At 40.4% G+C, this 19,431-nt stretch overlaps 1 protein-coding gene across 2 annotated transcripts in view; it reads left to right on the top strand.

Moving 5' to 3' along the window:
- camk1b (calcium/calmodulin-dependent protein kinase Ib) overlaps nucleotides 1-12,065 on the top strand; it is a 33,094-nt gene extending 21,029 nt beyond the window's left edge. Inside the window, exons 3-12 of one of the 2 annotated variants that reach the window (XM_073468656.1) lie at nucleotides 54-185; nucleotides 5,622-5,696; nucleotides 7,349-7,487; nucleotides 7,709-7,835; nucleotides 8,108-8,183; nucleotides 8,394-8,506; nucleotides 9,252-9,330; nucleotides 9,519-9,606; nucleotides 10,189-10,318; nucleotides 10,410-12,065. In XM_073468656.1, the coding sequence (XP_073324757.1) occupies nucleotides 54-185; nucleotides 5,622-5,696; nucleotides 7,349-7,487; nucleotides 7,709-7,835; nucleotides 8,108-8,183; nucleotides 8,394-8,506; nucleotides 9,252-9,330; nucleotides 9,519-9,606; nucleotides 10,189-10,318; nucleotides 10,410-10,507 (1,057 nt within the window). In that variant the 3' untranslated portion in view covers nucleotides 10,508-12,065. Of the gene's footprint in view, nucleotides 1-53; nucleotides 186-2,086; nucleotides 2,166-5,621; nucleotides 5,697-7,348; nucleotides 7,488-7,708; nucleotides 7,836-8,107; nucleotides 8,184-8,393; nucleotides 8,507-9,251; nucleotides 9,331-9,518; nucleotides 9,607-10,188; nucleotides 10,319-10,409 lie in introns of those variants that run through there. The other variant, XM_073468657.1, reaches the window with a different exon arrangement.
- The last annotated feature ends 7,366 nt before the right edge of the window (nucleotides 12,066-19,431 follow it).

The following is a 19,431-nucleotide window of genomic DNA, read 5'->3' as shown; positions in this document are numbered from 1 at the left end:
CGAAGATAAATGTACTGAGGTCGGACAGACTGACCTGTGTGTTTGTGTTTCAGGGGAGCTTTCTCTGAGGTGGTCCTGGCTGAGGAGAAGAGGACCCAGAAGTTGGTGGCTATCAAGTGTATCCCCAAGAAGGCATTAGAGGGAAAGGAAAACAGCATTGAGAATGAGATCGCAGTCCTGCACAAGTAAGTAGACCTCTATGATTTGAGAAATTAACATTTATAAACCATATATTTATTTATTTATGAATTAAAAAACATGATGTTTAGCAAAATAGCTGTACTGCAAGCAAAATCCCTTTGAATGCTTGTGTAACAACTGCCTGCATCTGAAACACTAGCCACAAGGTTTAAGATGCTTAATTTTTCATCACTGTATCTCCATTACTGCATCATGTAAGTTGTATCACATTACTGGATATCATATAGATGTCATGTATGATATATGCTGTAGTAATATGATCAACTATGGTTGATTATATCTAGACTCGGATCCATATATTAATTAAAGACACAACACTTTCGCAATCGGAGAGTTAAAGGGCCAGTTCACCCAAAATAGTGGAAAGAAAACACATTTCCTCACTAACTTCTGTTGGTAGGTAGGCATCCATTTAGTGTTGCTTTTATTAGCCCAGGTGCAGAACAATAGAGTTGAATATAATTTGATGTGGGGCTGAAATGACATGATGTATTTCTGGTCAGTCTGGATAAACTGTACATTCTATCGGAACGACAACGGTAGTCACAGACCCCTAAACTTAAGACAGTAAAACAGTAAAAACAATATACACATCAGTCGATTTATTTACTATTATAAAATATGAATTAGCTCTTGAAGATCACACATACTGTGTTACACATACTGATCTGTAACCTGCCCTAAACAAAATACAACAAATTTACCTTAACCTTCATTTCTGGACTTAAATTGTAAATATAAGCGGTTATGCCTGTAATATGGAGTCATATGCTAAGACACACACACATACACATTTTATCATATAAAGACAAAGGTAAGAGACAATAAGACGGGCTGTAATTGTGGAGTGCTTCAAACATACTTCTCTTTAGATGTGGGGAATTACAGGCCATGGTGAAAATGGCTGATCTACATTGGGTCCCAAGTTATTTTTAGAGCTCTTGTTGCCTGGGTTACAGGAGACACAACTCTAGCCAATATACAGCTATGATCCCTCCTGAGGTGATGATGGTGGAATGAGAGTGGTGACGGTTAGTTAGCTGTTTGGTTACAAATTTGACAAACAGAGTAAACTGATTAAACTTGGCCTGAAAATCATGATTTGCCTGCTCTGTCTGAAGTTTGTGTAGACTTATGTGAGGGTGTCATTACTCATTTTGACTCATCATCCTCAACTCCTCCTCGGTACACAGAGTACGGGGAAGGGGTCTGACAGACTCATACAAAAAGGTAAACTACACGTTCCCAGCTGAACTAAACAATATTTTTTTATATTAACAATAGATATAATAACTGCATGTAATGGGAAAGGGGTGACTCATAGTGATGAACCCACAGGGAATCATCATCAGACTCTGCAGCTCCCCTTAGCTCTGCAGTCTGTCAGATCATTGTTGGTTTTACAATTTGTAAGGATATGTTTAGATTCAGTCTCAGCGCTCTTGTCTGTCTCATTGCTGGCAACATTTAGGAGTTAAAAAAAATATAATCTGCTGAGTTGAATGGGTGCAACTTTTAGCAGAAATAGTGCAATATCTCAACATTAATAAAGATGTATTCACAGCCAGGTGTTTGAATACAACAGCCAGACCAAACTTAGACCCTTTTTACATGTATAGGATCTTCAAACACTGGTAAACCTACTTAAAATAGGCAACTGACTCCTTTTCCATTGCCAATGGATGAATTTGCATTTCTGTTTTTTTGTCTCTTTCTGACATTTGTCACAAACATGACAATCACCTTGTTCCCCACACCTGAGCTTCCCTGCTTATCTCTGCCCACCTGGATCTCATTACCCTCATCAATCAATCATTCACACACCAGCCCGGATTCTTTGTTTCTCTGTCAGTTCGTGGTTGTTGCTTTGTTGGCTTCTTGCTTTGTGCTTTTGTTTTTGAGCATCTATTGTCTGCATGTTTAGCTGGACCTGTACCTGCCTGCTTGCCTGCCAGTGTCTGGCTGTAAGTTATTGCATCAATGAATCACTGAAATTATTCTGCTGCCTTCTTCTGTCAGCATTTGTGTCCAATTCTTTATTCCCTGAGCGTAACAGATGTACGATGAAACTCACTGTCTACCTTTTTTTGATCTTTTCCAACATAAATGGGTCTTGTTTTCGACCACAGGAGTAACTGAAAGGACTCTGTATCTGCTTATTCCTGTGATGCCAGAGCCAACCTGTCATTTTGACTTTTCCTTAATGACTCACTGTAAATTTACCAGTGATTATTTAATGTTTCCGACCTAAGCAAAGCACTTGTAACAGTTAATTTATTAACAATTAACAATAACAACATTAGCAACTAATGGTAGTTTGCTGTGGCACTAATGTAGTCATATGATATCACGGTGTGTAGCTGGCTGTTCCTTCTCCTCCATTTCATCCAGACCAAATATTTACCCCAAACGCAGACGTGCAAATACAGTGACTAATCACACTCTGCTAAGTCACTTGTCGCCATGCCAATCAGAGGAGTTGGTGTGAAGTTGTTGCGGAGGCTCTGAAAATCGGAGAAGACTTATTAACATGTCTATAACATCCCTGAAACATGTGTTTGAGCCAGTAGTGTCACTTGGCTCTGTCATTAATGCTGAACTCCAAATAAAGGCCTAAAAGTTATGGTACACAGGGCTTTCATTACTTAATACTCAAATGTTGACCTGTGTTATGTATAGCTCTGTACATTTAAAAGCGCCTAAGTAAGTAAGTAAGTAAGTAAGTAGCCAGATACACAGCTCTAATATGGGTAACGGAGGTGGATTTCTGTAGGAGAAATCTGATTGTCTTCACTGTAATCAATGAAACCCTCTTGACACTCAAGAAGAAATACAAGAAACATTGCAACAGGAGACAACATTCCTCTCACCACAGGAACTTTTAAGGTCCCACAGATATTGTAAGAAGCATCAATTCATTCATGGCCAGCCCACTCATTGCTGTGGAGAAAATAGACAAATTGTATCAAAGCTGTGAGAAGAACAAATAAAACACAACAGCTAACGTGCAAAAAACTAAAAGAAGAATAGGAGTGATGCCAGAGGACCTGAAGCTGTGTTTCGACTCACAGCTGTTAAAAATTCAGAGATGTAGCAAGGCGTTTATCCAACAAAAGTTTCCTAATAAAAAATCAATCAACTTTGTAATTATTTGTTGAGAAACTCAACAGAATATTGATCTAAGATTCAGCAGATCTGTCACTTTCACCCAGATGTCAGATGTAGTGGTTACTGGCTGCAGAGCATGCAGCGCTATTTTCTAATTTGCTGACTTCTGTGTTCTGATGCCCTGTGAGACCATATTGGTACTGACAGAGGTCAGCAGATGACTCACCAGCCTTCAGTAGACATTTCAGCTCTCTGACAATCACCCTGACCAGTGCCAACCTTAGGGTCATCACCCACACAAACAGAAAACACACCTGCACAGAAATCCAAGTTAAATGCCCCACTGTCACTGCATGTATCTGACCTTCTCTAATGGTGTGAGAAAGTGCACGCTCAAGCTCACACAGGTTCACACGTGTGTGCTCACTCAGCAGGTTTAATCCATCATTCATCCTTCACGGGGTCCATTTCTCCTTCCTCACTGAGCTAAGCAGATGAATGAAGATGTCCAAGCATTGTTACAATCTGGATCAGAGTCACTGCTGTAATCCAGAATGAGCTCAGGCTGACGCATACACAGAGACATCCGCTACTCAGCTCAGACACATGGCTTTGTGTTGTCTTTGTCTTCCTATCTTCAAGTCAACTCAATAACCCTCAAACAGACACTCATTGTCCAGGAAATACTTACTTATATGAAGAGAGTACACACAAACACAGTCAGTCAAAGGCTCCCAGTGAAGCCTTAAACTGTTAGTAACGCTATGGAACAATATGTTTATGAGCATTTGCATATTGTTTTATGTATGTTGCACATGCACACAAGGCCAGCATGCAGGGCACGAGTTGCATGCTTCACATCCTGTCGTTGGTTTAACGCTATTTCACTGATCCACAGTTGGTGACGGTAATGTGCCAACAAACGCAGTGAAGAAAAAGAATGCTGGCAAACATAGATGTAAACAATGCATGATTTAAAATAATCTAAAAATCAGCTTTGTAAATACTTTATGAGAAAGGAAACGCAGTCAACGTGATCTCAAGGATACACACTGTGTTTTGGTGAGAGACACTGAGTGTAAACATATCTGCACAGACCCCCTTTAAGTCGAGAGTATCTACAGCCTATGGTTTAACATGTTCCTTGAATAATCCGATCATAAGTTCACAGCTCTAGGTACAGGTCCACAGGATCCATTGTTTCCACACTCGCCATTCATTGTCTATGCAAGCAGCCGTGAAATGCATTCTGGTAGTGGAGCGTCGCGTTGTGAGAGACAGGGAGTCACAGTATTGCCCGCTCCTCATTTTGCATGAAGTAGAAGTGTGGCTACTTTATGCAAATCAGGGGGATCCAGTATGACGCACATCTCTGGAAACTCCTGAAAAACTAATTTTATAAATATTGTCAAGATAAAATTAAGATTTTGCAGCTGCATGGCTTATTCCATGCCTAAAATGTCTTCAGAAACACATTTCGCTGAGCTATATTTGTAATATGAGAGAAATTTTCCAAACAAGCTGCCATGTTGGTCTGGTTTGAAATCCCAGAGCATACGACCCACGACCAAACAAAAACTGTGGTGAGGTTTAAAACCCAACCAACATTTATCACAGCAGGAGGTGAAACAACCATTAAATATTCGTATTGTTTAAAAGGATAAGATGGGTTTAAAGCAACATCACATTCCCACATACAGTATGGTGCAAAAAGACACTTAAGTCACCAAAGTCTACAATAATTAGGGTCCTCTTGTGAAAAGCAAAATTCAGGAAGTGGTAAAGAGACGGAAATTGTATGTGTATGTGACATTTTGACATACACTCAGTTTCCACTTCATAAGGTGTGACATTGTGCTGGATTGCATTATATTGTACAGGTGTACTTAATAAAGTGGCCATTGGGTGTATTTCAGGTGTGGTAGCTGTAAACACTGGTCAGGCAGAGAAGTACGATATGAATCTAGATGTAATGAGTCAGCTTCTCACCCCTGTCACTACACCCACGGGTCTCAAGGGGCAGCAGAGTTCGGCCAGTTAGGCAGCTACATGCCAGCACACAGTGTAGCCTTTTCTCCAGTCAGTAAGAAGTACATGTGACTGCTGGATGAAGCTCCGTGGAGGGGACATACACTGACTGTCCCAACTTGACCTATTGGGAAACATTTAAAGGAATTCTTCTGACACCCAGGGAGATTATTTTTGCCTTCTGCAGAGAAAATCTTGTGAAATACTACTTGCCAAACAAAAATGTCTAGTAAAATTGTTAATATTAACTTCTTGCTTTATTCTTGTTCTCTTCTTCCTCACAGGATTAAACACACCAACATTGTATCTCTGGAAGAGATCTTTGAAAGTAAATCACACCTCTACCTTGTCATGCAACTGTGAGTATTCACGTGTGTGGGTTTGTGTGACTCGTTTTTATGTGCGATGTGTGTTTCAAGCTCCCTACTTGTGCTATCTCCCACACACTGGATGTCACATGCCATTAATTGCACTCTGTAACACACTCGCATGTGCATAACTACACGCACACAGGCAAACACGGTCCTCTGCCCACTCGTGAACACCAGTGGGGAGTTCGCCCTCACACCTGCAGCCTGTCAGCCTCCATCCCACCTCAACTACTGAAATGTCAGAGAGAGAGAACGAAAGATAATCGAGATCAGGAGCGCTATTAACTGGCTCCAGAAAATATAAATTATTTATGTATTTATCACAGTCAACGGCAAATCAGAGAGATAAAAGACAGCGGCAGAGCAGGAGGGGTGCATTTAGATCAAGGGAAGGACTAATATGTGTCACTCCTCTGCAATATATTTGTGTGCCCTCATAAATAGTTTTTGCTTGTCCTTGCTATATGTCTTGTATTCCCTCTGATTCATGACTCTTAAATGTAATATGCAGTGCTTCACCACAGTAATGGATCTACTTATTAAATTTTTATCTTTAATTTGACCTAACAACGTCAAGGAAAAGTTGCAAGGAGTTGTAAAAGTCGTAATATATCACGAGGGAACTGAAAGTATTGGCCGGCAAAGTGACACATCGGTGTTCCAGCTGAGTTATTACAGAGGTCAGCTTTCCTTTTTAAACCCCTGAACACTCAAGACAAGTCATAATTCTGACCTTTTTTAGATTTTAGCTTCTCTCCTTCACTTTTTTGTTTTTCTTCTAAATCTTTCCATCTTGTCTTCCCAAGTTGTGCGTGTGTGTTAGTGCAGTATTAATATTGTAGGAGTGAGCAACCTGCAGCATATTTTCTGCAGACAAAGTCTCCATCTAGTGGTTTCTAAGTCTAATAACAATCACATTAGACAGTATGACTCCCACAATGAAATGCTTTTGTGTTTCTATCTACATGTATGTGTTTGTAAGAGACATATAACATGTAGAGTATTACAGTATCGCAGTTATTTACAGCAAACAAAACAAATAAACACGTTTGCTTCTTGTTCAAATTAATGGGGTAGTAGGAAGTCCCCATTTCATCCTCCCCTCCTGCCCTTTCTTTCTCAATCTCTGGCAGTTTGTTTGTTGTTGACAAATATTTTCTAAACAATTTGTTCACACCATGTCTTTCATACTATTTCTCCGTTGCAACCATCAACATGTAAAATTGTATCGAGCAATCAGTGGACTCTATTTCTACAATTTTCAGTCCAGTCTGATTTTGTTGGTGTTTTCTTCATTGTATGATTTATGTTTCACTTTAATGTTGGGTTGCAACTAACGATTATTTTCATTATGGATTAATCTGCAGAATATTTTCACGATTTATCATTTAGTCCATAAAATGTAAAAGAAATAAAATAAAGAAGAAAGTGAAAAGTGCTCATCACAATTTCCTAGAGCTCAAAGTGACATCTTGAAATTGTTTCTTTTGTCCAACAGTCCAAAACCCAAAGACCCTTCATTTACTATCATTATTGACAAAGAAAATCAGCAAATCCTGACATTAAGGAAGCTAAAACCGGCAAATGTCAAGCCCAAAATTGTTGCAGTTCATCTGTCATAAATAATTTTTTTTATGCAGGGTCTCCGGCGGGGAACTCTTCGATCGTATCATAGAGAAGGGCTTCTACACAGAGAAGGACGCCAGTAAGCTCATTCAGCAGATTCTGGATGCCGTCAAATACCTCCACGACATGGGCATTGTGCACCGTGACCTCAAGGTCAGTTTGGGTTCAGAGGTGTGATGTGTCATCATGTGACACTGTGTCATCCATTTACTGACTCACAAATATAAACCAAGTGAAAAAAATGTTTTTTAAATATCTTTAATTTCCCATTGTAGTGGCTTTGCAGGTAGCACATGTGGTGATGGAGTTGCGTGAGATGTATGATGGTATTTAATTAACATTTTTGTTATTGGCTCTGTCTCTCCCCATCGCAGCCAGAGAATCTGCTCTACTACAGCATGGATGAAGACTCCAAGATCATGATCAGTGACTTTGGGCTGTCTAAAATTGAGGGCTCCGGTAGTGTGATGTCGACAGCCTGTGGAACACCAGGATATGTTGGTAAAGACGCCAGATACTGTCTTAAATTAGATAAATCAGCCTCTGATAAATCTTTTTTAATAGAAGAGAACACTGTAGCCTGTGATATTAGCACAGTGTCAACAGCTAATCTTTGGCTCATAACGATAATCAAAGTTATGAGTCATTTTAGCCCATTTTAGGTTAGTTTGCCTGAAGTGCTAAATAATTGCCAGAAGCTTTCCTATAAAATGAGCAACTTTAATTTTTACAGTTAACATACTAACTTGTATTACCTTGTTTTATTCTTTCAGCCCCTGAGGTGTTGGCTCAGAAACCCTACAGTAAAGCCGTGGACTGCTGGTCTATTGGCGTCATAGCCTACATTCTGTAAGTACACTTTTTAAGACATGGAAATAACCAAACACAGGAGGGATACATTTATTTCCACACAGATTTTGCACAGTACCTTGGCAGTCATCTTCTTGTCTCGCATTTTTATAAATTCATTGTTATTTTAAACTCCTAGCATACTCCTAGTTGAAAAGCTCCTGCACATCTCAGATCAAAAATGACGTATATGTCTCCTGTGTTTCTCAGGCTGTGTGGTTACCCTCCGTTCTATGACGAGAATGACGCCAAACTGTTTGAACAGATCCTGAAGGCAGAATATGAGTTTGATTCTCCTTACTGGGACGATATCTCTGACTCAGGTACAGCAAGCTGTACTCTCAGCATGACACTGATGTAGATATTACAGAGAGTCAAAGCAAACCTAGAGGAAAAGCAATGGTTAAAGCTTTGAAATTGCATTGAAACAAGGCAAAGATAAACTATGAAGCATTCGATTCCAATGGATCAGACAAATTGGAACCAGTTCTCAACGGTTCTGGTACATGGAACAATCAAGTCTGATCTGATTTAACAGGAAAAACTCCCCAACCTGAAGTATTCAGCCGGGGCTTGTTAACATCCACTCACACACCTGACACTTCTCACCTTTAGCAAGTCCTGAGTACAACAGAGACCACCTTTTATCCAAGAGTTTGTTTCCAGAGCCAGTAAAGCTCTTTCTTATACAGAGAAAATTATGTCTGGATTTTCTGAAGCCAGTAAATAGTTTTTCCGATCCCTACCTTTCACATTGCAGCTGTTGAGCCCACAAGCCAAGGCAATGATCCCATGTTGATGTTCTTCCCAGTCCCGGCTCTTGGATTGGGTCCCTACTCTATTTTTCTGCTCTGGATCTCTCCAACTTTTAGAGCAAATGATACAACTGATGCAGCAGCCAATTCTCTGTCATGCGGGAATTACCTTGAGATTTGTTTTGTCTTGTTTACAGCAGTTAGATACTGACACATAATTACATTAAAGCGTATCCAAACTGTTACACCATATGCCTTCATCAATAAATCAACTGTATCAATTTGACTTTTTTTCACCTTTCTTTTTCATTAGCTAAAGACTTCATAGTCCACCTGATGGAGAAAGACCCCCACGTACGTTACACCTGTGATCAGGCTCTGCAGCACCCCTGGTACTGGTCCCATTCTCCTCTATCACGATGCACTCACACTGCACACAACATTTTTGTTATCTGATTTAAACCTTGATGCTGAAAGTTCACTACTTATCCAGCTCGCTTTTGTGCTTATGAAATTCTTATCAATACTGTGACTGCACATGTGACACACTCTAATGTCTCCTTGCCCCTCTGTGTGCCAGGATTGCGGGGGATACTGCTCTGGATAAGAACATCCATGAGTCTGTCAGCGCTCAGATCAAGAAGAATTTTGCTAAGAGCAAGTGGAAGGTGAGTCAGATTTCCAGTTTATCTTGGATGCACTTTGATTTTCATATATGCATGATTTATGCATATTTCCCCTTTGGTGCACATGGAGAGAATAAAGAGTAGCTTCATTAAAAGTCTGGATTGGTTTGAACCTCAGGACTCATTCCAGTACAGCCGTTTTTAATTCTAACTTTTGGGAATGGATGTTGAATTGTTAGAAGCATTAAAGACTTGGGACTGCCACAAATCTGCCAGTGATTTTCAACCTGGGTGACCCCCTTGAGGGTTGTCAGATAAATCCATGGGGTCACAAAATTATCGTGAAATTGTGCTACACTAAATTTTAAAGCTTTTCTTTACTCTTTGCTCTTTTCTTTTGCCAAATACTGTACAGTTTAATGCCTAAAACGACTAAAACGAAAGCAGTCTTTTAAGGAACTGCTCTCAACTCACAGAGATGCAGGGGTGGCTACATATTAAGCAAAAAATGTCTGGAACGGCTGCTCTGGGCTGCTCTCCGAGTCCCTGTCATCTTTCAGTTTCAGATGATTGAGATGCTGCAGGTTTCTGGGCCATATTGGATTTGTTTCTTTTCCTCTGCAGCAAGCATTCAACGCCACAGCAGTGGTTCGTCACATGAGGCGTCTCCAGCTTGGCACCAGTCACGAGGGACCCAACCCCACCCTGCCCAGTCCGTGCCGAACTCACCTGCTCATGCCAGAGGAAGATGCAGGTACACACACACACACAGTTACTGAAGTAAATAAAATGTGTGGATTGCAGCCGTTCTTATGTACTGATAGTATGTCCGTTTTGTCTCCCAGAGGCGTGTTGTGAGGGAGGGTGCTCCCAGAACGTCGAAGGCGGAGCCGACCCTCTGTCCAACTGCACCTACCGCTGCCACCCGACCAGCAGGGTGTGATCCCCGCACCTAGTCCACTTAACCTGTCTAACCAATCCCAGCGACTTTCCAATTTTAACCCCCTCGGTGGAACCAGAGGCACCATCTCCCCCCTTATCTGGTTAGGAATACAGCGTCATTCCAACCTCTCGCCTGCAGGGGGAGCAAGCCCGGTCCGCCTGAGAAGCAAGACATAAAATGGGATGAAAGGAGGAGGAGGAGGGAGACTTGATGATAATGATGATGCACCAGAGAGGATCACTTTTACAGACTGGGCTGGTAGTTTGGGATGAGTTGAAATGGGGCGAGGAAACAAAGGAAGGAGGGGAAGATAAGCTCCTCCACCAGCATGTCAGGGGGATTGTTTTTGCCGAAGCAGGACAGAGCTTGTTGGACACTGTTTTTACTCATGATTCAACCTGTTTCTCTGTTTGTTTTGTATATTTTTTGTGTTGTCTTTTTAACCTCCTACTGTTAGACTTTGGAGCTTAAATTCAAAAACAATATCTGCATGATCAGGAGAGAGTGTCCCCCATGCATGTTTTGTTATATAAATATACCCTGTTGCAGAGAGGCAGTATGATGCAAATGGTGGAGTGCTGTGTGCAAGGTTTGTAAAGGGGGAAAGGCATATTTAAAATGAAATTGAGTCAAATCTTGCAATTTTACAGATCTGCATTCTGTCTTTAAAGCTTTTAGACAATCAGTAACAGAATAGTTTATGCAATGAAAAACTCCATCTTTGTAGCCTTTCTTGTGGCGATATAGTGTTTCCATGCAGTGGTTTAGAGGAAAAAGGCTTCTCCCTTCTCTCTTTTTAACCCCAAACCTCTTTAACCACTCGAGCACAGGGATATATCTTTGTCTAAGGTGCCTTCGGGATTTACAGTATGATGGGTTTATTTTCGGGTAGCTTCTGAAAGGTTTCGTCTCCTCGTGCAGCACAGACTCTTTCTTCTAACTTCATATTTTGTATGTATCACATTTTTAGCTTTAAAATGCAGTTTAATGCTTTCTGTTAAAGTTATGTACTGTAATCTAAGAAGGGAGGCCTGCGTACACACTGTTGATTATGATAAAGTGTCATTTGTTATTCACTGAATCTGCTCTAAATGGAAATAACAAATATAATGAAATGAAATGAATAAACCTACAATAGGCTTCACCAGGAGCCTCGTTCATTTAAAAAAAATCCTTCAAATAAATGTTTTTCAGACGTATTTTTTGGTACTTTGCCAGCTCCCTCTGTGACACATATTAAAGAACTGTGTTCATGTATTTTAATACAAATCCTACAGTGCATTTTGCTCAAAAAATGTGTATTTCCGAACATGAACACTGATTGATCAGTGTGCTTAGCCATCCCCAAGACTAGGCTGACTCAGTAGGATTAAGTAGGTTGTTTGAAAGCAAAAAAAGAAAGAAAACTGCAACCAAATTTTGATATGCATCCGTCACCATGTACTGTAATCGTACTATCATTACAACCCTTTTCTTCTTACATTCTTCTACAGGCTCATTTCCTCCACATGCAGTCTGATCAGAAAGAACCTGGATTAAAGAATGTGAATATGCATCAGACTGACTCTCTTCATCTTTACTCTGCACCCATCAGTGCTGTTTATGTTCGTGTGTGCATGAAGAGTATCTGCTTTGCATTCATTTGTCATTTATCCGACTCTTTTTTTTAAAGACACGCATTGACAAACACAGTAGCCGAGTTGGTTCTTTATTTGGATTTCTAGAAGAAACCTGTTCAGAGGAGACTGTTTAGAATATCAGATGTAGAGGAGCTGTCCTGGATGGCTCACAGTGAAAGTGACGCTGAGATCTTCCACAGACATGAGCTTCATCCATCCATCCAGTTTCTTTGTACACGCTTCATTCTCTCTCTGATACAACAGTATAGACATTTGTTATTGATGTCACTTGGCTATGTTTGCATGATGTGGCTTAAAATTTGTGAATCCTACGATCAACAATGAATAGTGTGTAAACTACTTGTGATAATATGACAGTTGCCATGAGATGAGTGCTGGTAAAAGGAGAGATTTTATCAAATGTTTTGCTCTTTTAAAAGTACAAAATTCTCTTGAAAAGTTTGTCTATTAGACGTGTAAAGAGCAACAAAAAGCTGTAATAGCGTCGCAGGTTAAAGCGAGTTCAACGTGCTGCTTCAAAGAGTCTTTTTGAGCTTTGTTCTGCATTTCTATTGGGTAGGCGTCGTAGTGTATTTGGACAGTAATGTAACTGGTGGCTCCAAACTGTAAAGTGAAAAAAAGTGATTATATTTTCTTGGATTTTCAGTGTGAATTGTTTGTACATCACAAATTAATGTAACAGAGGAAGATCCTAACAAGCACAGGACAGCCGATGCTTGTTGCTGTTGGCAGACTGAGAAATCTCCTGAAAAAGAAAACAAGTCCTCTAATTTGACATATTGCCACAGAGGCTGTCATTACACCCCTGCAGTCTCATTTAGCTCCTGTAATTTGCCTGTCGATGATGATTAATTTTCTAGTATTAATATACAAAGTTTTTTCCACATGCTCCAGCTGTTTCTTCTGGTTCAGCACACCCAGTCCCGAAAGAACTCAAATGAAAATGTTTCCCACAAACCAAGAGATATATAGTCAGAGAATAGTTTGTCATGAAGAACAAAACAGTTTGCTCTTGTTGTGTGGAAACGGAAAAATAAGGATTTTACATTCCAGTGCAATGAAACAAGAGCTGAAATACATAACGAAGTATCCCATTACCTCACCACTCAGCCACCTTGGTAGGCAAATAGCAGGAGTGATATTAGAAGCACTGTTAGGAAAAAGAAGCGATACAGAACTTGTCCTCAATAGTACCTATCTAGAGGGTGTTTAGATCAATTATCACAGCTTTTGCAATAAAATTAACATTTTTACAGCACATACATTTCATTGATAGATTTCACAGTGCACCAGCCTAAAGAAAAAGAGAGGATCTCTCCTTTGATCGCTCACTGACCGCTTGTTGAGAACGACCAATGTTTGATGAGATTTGTTGTACAGATGTGTACTCGTACCATAAATATGTTGCCTTTTTAAGAAATGCTGTTTTGGGCTACAGTAACCTACTGTATACACAGATGCAATGCATCATGGGTTATCAAGTAAGTACTGCTCAGTGTGAAAGCCAGTGACTTGTGCTTGGAACAGATTTGTCAGTGAAACATACAGTACATTAAAATCCCTGTCTATGCATTATCAATCTGTCTGAGCGTGTTTGTAAAAGAAAAACTACATCTTTTACGATTTTGGTGTGTACATTCTCAAAAAGATTAAAAGTGCTTCTTCTGAAAAACAATGATTTGAAGTCAGTATATATTTAGCCAAACAAAACGTGTCCTGTCAGCTTTCTCTAATTAATTATCTTTAAATTAATCAGACAAATTAGCCTGTAGTTTGTATTTGACTGTTTTGCTGTTAATAACATTTTTTATGGTAGAATAAATGTCAGGTCAAATTCTGGTTCTTGCTAAATTTTGACTACATGTGTAATTACTGCATTTTGGCGGTGTCGGCGGAGTAGTAGGCCAATCATGGCAAGGTTTTTTCTCAGCCTTCGTCAGAAAACCTGCAGGAAAAGTCCCAATAGGAGCGATACTTTCCTCAATGATGAAATTTTGCTCTCAAGAAATAGTGATGTGGTTTGAGAGGTTTGTCATGAATGTTAATTTCATAGTGTGCTACATGAGGCCTCTCTCGTCCTCTCCAAGGAATGCTGGGTAATTGAGGCTTGTGGTTTGGCAGCTGTAGCGTTGCGCCGGAGGACACCAGCGAGCCGGGCGGGAGCGGGAGTCTGGTGGTCAACCTCATTCAGGAGACAGTAGACAGAGTAAAAATTATGCGGTCAAACCAGAAACAAGGGACTGATTCAAAGTAATGGGGGAGAAATTGCATGGATCACAAGGTAAAGAGTGCTGAAAGATGCAGGCGGTGTTTAGATGTGGAAGAGTGGTAAAAACAAAGAGAAACTTGGCACCATGGAGAAGAGTTCAGCTGAATCAAAGATGGCACCAGAAGACAGTGGGCCTGCATTTTTTTAAATGAACACACGTAGCCTATCTTAATGCCTGAGTTTAATTTCTCCTCCAAAGTGAGAGTAGAAACACACTGATGAAGATTATGCTTAGTCCACATCCTCCTCCCTGCATGACTTTGGGGTGCTGTTGCCCATGCTTGCATGGAATGTGAAATAGAGACTTGATATCGTGATAAGCCAGGAGTGAACCACACTGGTATGACTGACTCAACTTTATTGTTTGCATGTTGATTTAATAGAGCAGTGTCAGCAATTTAAACCTTAAAGGAGCATTGAAAACAAAATGCTGATTTGGAGGTCTGCCAAAATTTATCAACGAGCCACATGGCTGCACATGGATGCAAACAGTGTTATGGGCGTAGCTTAAATCTGGTTGGAGGAACATCTTTGTCACTGGCAGAGTGGGTATGACTGTCAGGATTTGCTGTAGCCTAGCTTCTTAAATACAACGTTGAGCTAAATGCTAACTTCAGCATGCTAATGTGCTCAAAAAGACGATGACATTGAGTTGACATTGGCATTTACCATTGTAAAGTACAGATTAAACCATGTTTAACATCTTATGCTGCGCTTCGGTCGAAGTCAGGGTTGGGAATTTCCTCAAAGCGTTCCAGGTGCACAGTGCCAAAGTTAACAAAATCTGTGGCTGACCATAACAAAATGTCTCTTTAGCAAATATACACACAATTGAAACCCTCAGCATTGCAGCCTGCTCGCATTATTAATAAAATAGAGGAAGGAACGTCTGGCTTGTTAGCACGCTAACATTTGCTCATTAGCACTGGACACCAGCTGAGGCTGCTGAGAACGTCATTAGCTTTGCAGACATTCACTGTGGGAAAATGAAAATGAACTTTTGTATCAAATTGAATTCATCCAATATTGTTGAGATATTGTTGAAAATCACTATTGTCAGCCTAATGGTGGCGCTAGAGGGAAAGTCAACAGATTAACATTGTCATCACTGGAGCTTTTTAGCATACTGTTAGCCCGGCCGAACGCACCGTTAATCTCAGTGTGTTTCTGACTTTCACAGCTATCTGACAGGTCCACATCTTTGTCACCTCCAAGGTCACCTGCTGTAACTTGCATCAATACTCCAATAATTATAAAGATAATTGTTAAGATACTGCAGGTCATTGAAAATGTCTTTAGTGGGTCTATAATGACATTATTTGGGGGAACAAAGTATTCTCAAATCCCTCTCTTTATAACCCTTCATTACTCAAGGTTACCTGTTTCACCTTATGTCAAAGTGTTGAGTTAAGGTTTGAAATGAAATGCGTCGTGTGCAGAGTCAAAGAGCGAGCGCACACACTGCCCTCCTGTCTGTCAGCAGGAATCTATTGTGCTTCTGTCTGTCAGTGCTCTCAGGAGCTTTATGTGCCCATTAAGTCCATGTTGTCCTTCAACATGTGTGCTGTCAAGGCACGGAGAGTGTAAGTAAGTTGTTTGAGCTTTTCACTCTTTTTCTACTTTCTTCCAGTCAAATATTATTATTATTTAAAGGCTGACTCCACCAATTTTACACATTAAAGTGTATTTACATGTCTTGGGGAGCACTACAGCATGTGTGAAAAATAAAGCTTGGTGCGGCTCCAGGGGAAGCAGCTTGTAACTAAACTGCCTCCAGTGATGTCACTCAAGTTGCATTGTGGGTAATAGACATCAGGTTTTGAAAAGCAGTCCAGTGGTCTATCATTGCACTCCTGTTGGGCGTATTATGGACAGTTTAAAAACAAATGACCAAAATTAGTACAGCAGAATCAACGTTTTTATTCCACACATTCTTCTTACTTTTCAAAACTTGGCGCCTACATTACCCACAATGCAACTAAGCCACTGAGTGACATCACTGGAAACAATTAACAGATTACATCCAGCTTTCTCTGGAGCCACAAAAGAGTTTATACTGATTTTTTTCACATATGCAGTAGTACAACTCAAGACCTCTAAGCGGGTGCCCTCACCTTATACAACTGTGCTCACCCGGCCCCTCAAACATCCTGCGTTCTGTAGCACCGACCATAAGTATCATTCTGCTGCATCTGTGATATGTCAACTCTGTCTCCCAAAATTTGGCTTTATCAAGTACGAACCTTACGTGCCTCTTAGGTGCAATATGGTGAAGAAATCAGGAATTTAACCTCTACATTTATAGTAAATTCATGCAAATAGTACTTTATAGTGTAAATGCCTAAATGGTTTACTTGACCTCTTATTTATAAAGTATCTGCACTAAAATCCACTCAGCTTTTCCTGGCTGAACTTAACAGCAAATTTCACCAAAATCTGAATAGAAACACACAAATGGAAACATTACCTCCTTGGTTGAGGTAACAACAAATTCAATGACATGCCACGTCTAGTCAGATATGCTGTTTATTTTCATAAGACATACAGGAGAACATCCAAAACTTAATCTCATCAGGCAGTCCGCTGCACAATGTCCTATATTATGTTGGCTACAAGTAAAGAATAAGACGTTCTTGTGTTTTGATTATAACTAAAGACTAAAGGATCTCTCACACACACGCACACACACTGCGGCATGCAGCCTGGAAGCTTAAGTTGTGTGGATAGATTTAGAGAGGCTTTATGAGCAAAACACCAAATAAACACACACACCAGACATACACACTCTTTTTTTCCTCTATACCTAATCACTCGGATCTTTGTCTTCTATCTCAGTAGGGCATTTGTTTTGGTTGCAGCGTCATACGGCTCAGAACATCTTGGCCAAGTGTTTTCTTTGGACCGAAACACGGAAAAACAGACACAAATCATTAATGTAAAAAGGATTTTCCAGTTCCATTTCTCCTCGGTCCTGTGGCCTCACATTGTTTTAGGAGTAAAACCAGGTTGTCTGAGTTTGAGCAAGTCAAAGTCCCTGAGGTGCTGGAGCACAGCGGAGGGTGAGCGACTAAACTACACAGTGACATCACCCTCCTCTTCATGCCCTGGAGATGAGTGACGTGAGGTTTATGAACCAATCACTCACTGTGAATGACTCATTTGAGCAGATCTGAGTGGGAGAGATGAAGTAGTTCTTCGAGCCTAAATCTGACCGCGTTTGTTCAAATCCAAAAAGATGTTCGGAAATCTCCTTCTGAAAAACATGGACTGAATCTTGGAGAATCACCACAGAGTACTTAAGCTCCTGAAGCCAAAGCACCACAGTTTATGAAAAGCTGCAGACCCTCAAAGTCCTGCATGACTTTGCAAACCACAGTTGGTAATAATAAACAGGATGGAGAGCAGGATGGAGAGTATCTGGCAACATGAAGAGAGCCACTAATTTTCCACTTTTGGGAAAATTCAGCCTACAATTAGGGTCAAACATCGCCAGATACTTGACATCCATGGTGCTCACATTAGTAATACATCTGATACTGGCCTGAGTTGGGAGTTTTCCCCCCGACTCTGTCCGTCAGACGACACAGTCCCAGACCACGGCAGATGAAAAGGAAACACATTGTCAGAAGAGAAACATGAAAAGAGCAGGATAGATGGAGAGGAAAATCATGAAAGAGTGTTGTTTCCACACCTTTGCACATTCAGAATGGGATCTGTCTGATTCTGTGGGGACAATGGATCAAAGCAGACATCAGACAGGATACAGACTGGAATTCTGGGTCGTCTGAGGTCACATTGTCGGGTCAAAGTCAGTGAGGATGCCGACAGAGAAACGTGTGAAATGTAAATGACTTCCTAATAATCCAGTTTCATTCAGTCCAACACAGCAGTTACTGCAGCAGTATTTTTATTTCCGCAGATTTTTACTCTTCTATAAAAGTTTTAAATTGCCTCCTCTTAATGTCTTGGCCCCTAGACCCTTCATTCAAACTGGGAAGCTTGTAGATTTTTTTTTTTTTTTTCAGTTTTACCACCAAACAAATCCTCAGCAAAACCTTCTTGGGCAAACACCAAGAAAATATTTGATTTACTGAAGCCCTGTCCACCAGTCCATTTCAAGCACATACTCACACACACATTTGCAGAGTGCAGAACTGGGTTTTTGGAAACTCTTCTCAGGCGGTAATTTCTGCCCAAATAACATGCTCAGGCTTATTATAAGGATAGGTCTGCACCAAAGTGCAAGCCGCACTGTTGATCAAGACAGCTGCAAATAAAATTTGCTCTAACACGCCCAGTGACTCACATCAAATGGAGCTTCAGAAAGGTCCGTTTCACAAGAGAATACCAACAATAATAATAATATCACACTGAGTATTTATCTGTTTCAACCAATAAATGCTGATTAATTAGTTCTTAATATTAGCTCACACTTTATCTGATTCCCTCTGTATTTATTTTACACATCAAAAGACTATAATGCACATCTAACAAGTAATATTAGTTTCAGGCAAATCTCACAATAGTGTACCGCTGTGTGCATACAGTACATTAATGTGCATTATACTGCACCTGGTGGCACTTAGTGGTTTCCTCCGACTGCTCAAAGACATGCAGGTTGGGTTAATTTGTGACTCATAGGTGTGAATGGTTGTCCATGTGAACCCTGTGATAGGCCTGTCCTGTGTACGCTGCCTTTCACGCAATCCACACTGTGATTTCATGTATTTTGGTTAATTTTAATGTGTTTTATCCCTCAAATACCCCTTAAACCCTGAATATAATAAACTCCAGGGCTGCACAATATTGTCAAAACAATCATACTGCGATCCTTTGAAAGACACTACGATATGATTAACGATTAGTGGGAATGATCATTTGTGCGTGACAATTTTAATTTTCGCTGGAAAACCTATTGAAATTATAATAATCTGTACCAAACAAACATGTTTTTGAACATCTGGAGACCAAGATTTGTCGGCCAGGGCATCTCTGCAGCCCTACAGTACTTAATT

The sequence above is a fragment of the Pagrus major genome, chromosome 6 (assembly GCF_040436345.1).
Source record: "Pagrus major chromosome 6, Pma_NU_1.0".
In the NCBI taxonomy this organism is placed as follows: domain Eukaryota; kingdom Metazoa; phylum Chordata; class Actinopteri; order Spariformes; family Sparidae; genus Pagrus; species Pagrus major.
Note: the sequence above shows the minus strand (reverse complement) of the source record. Positions and strands in the feature narration are given on the sequence as shown.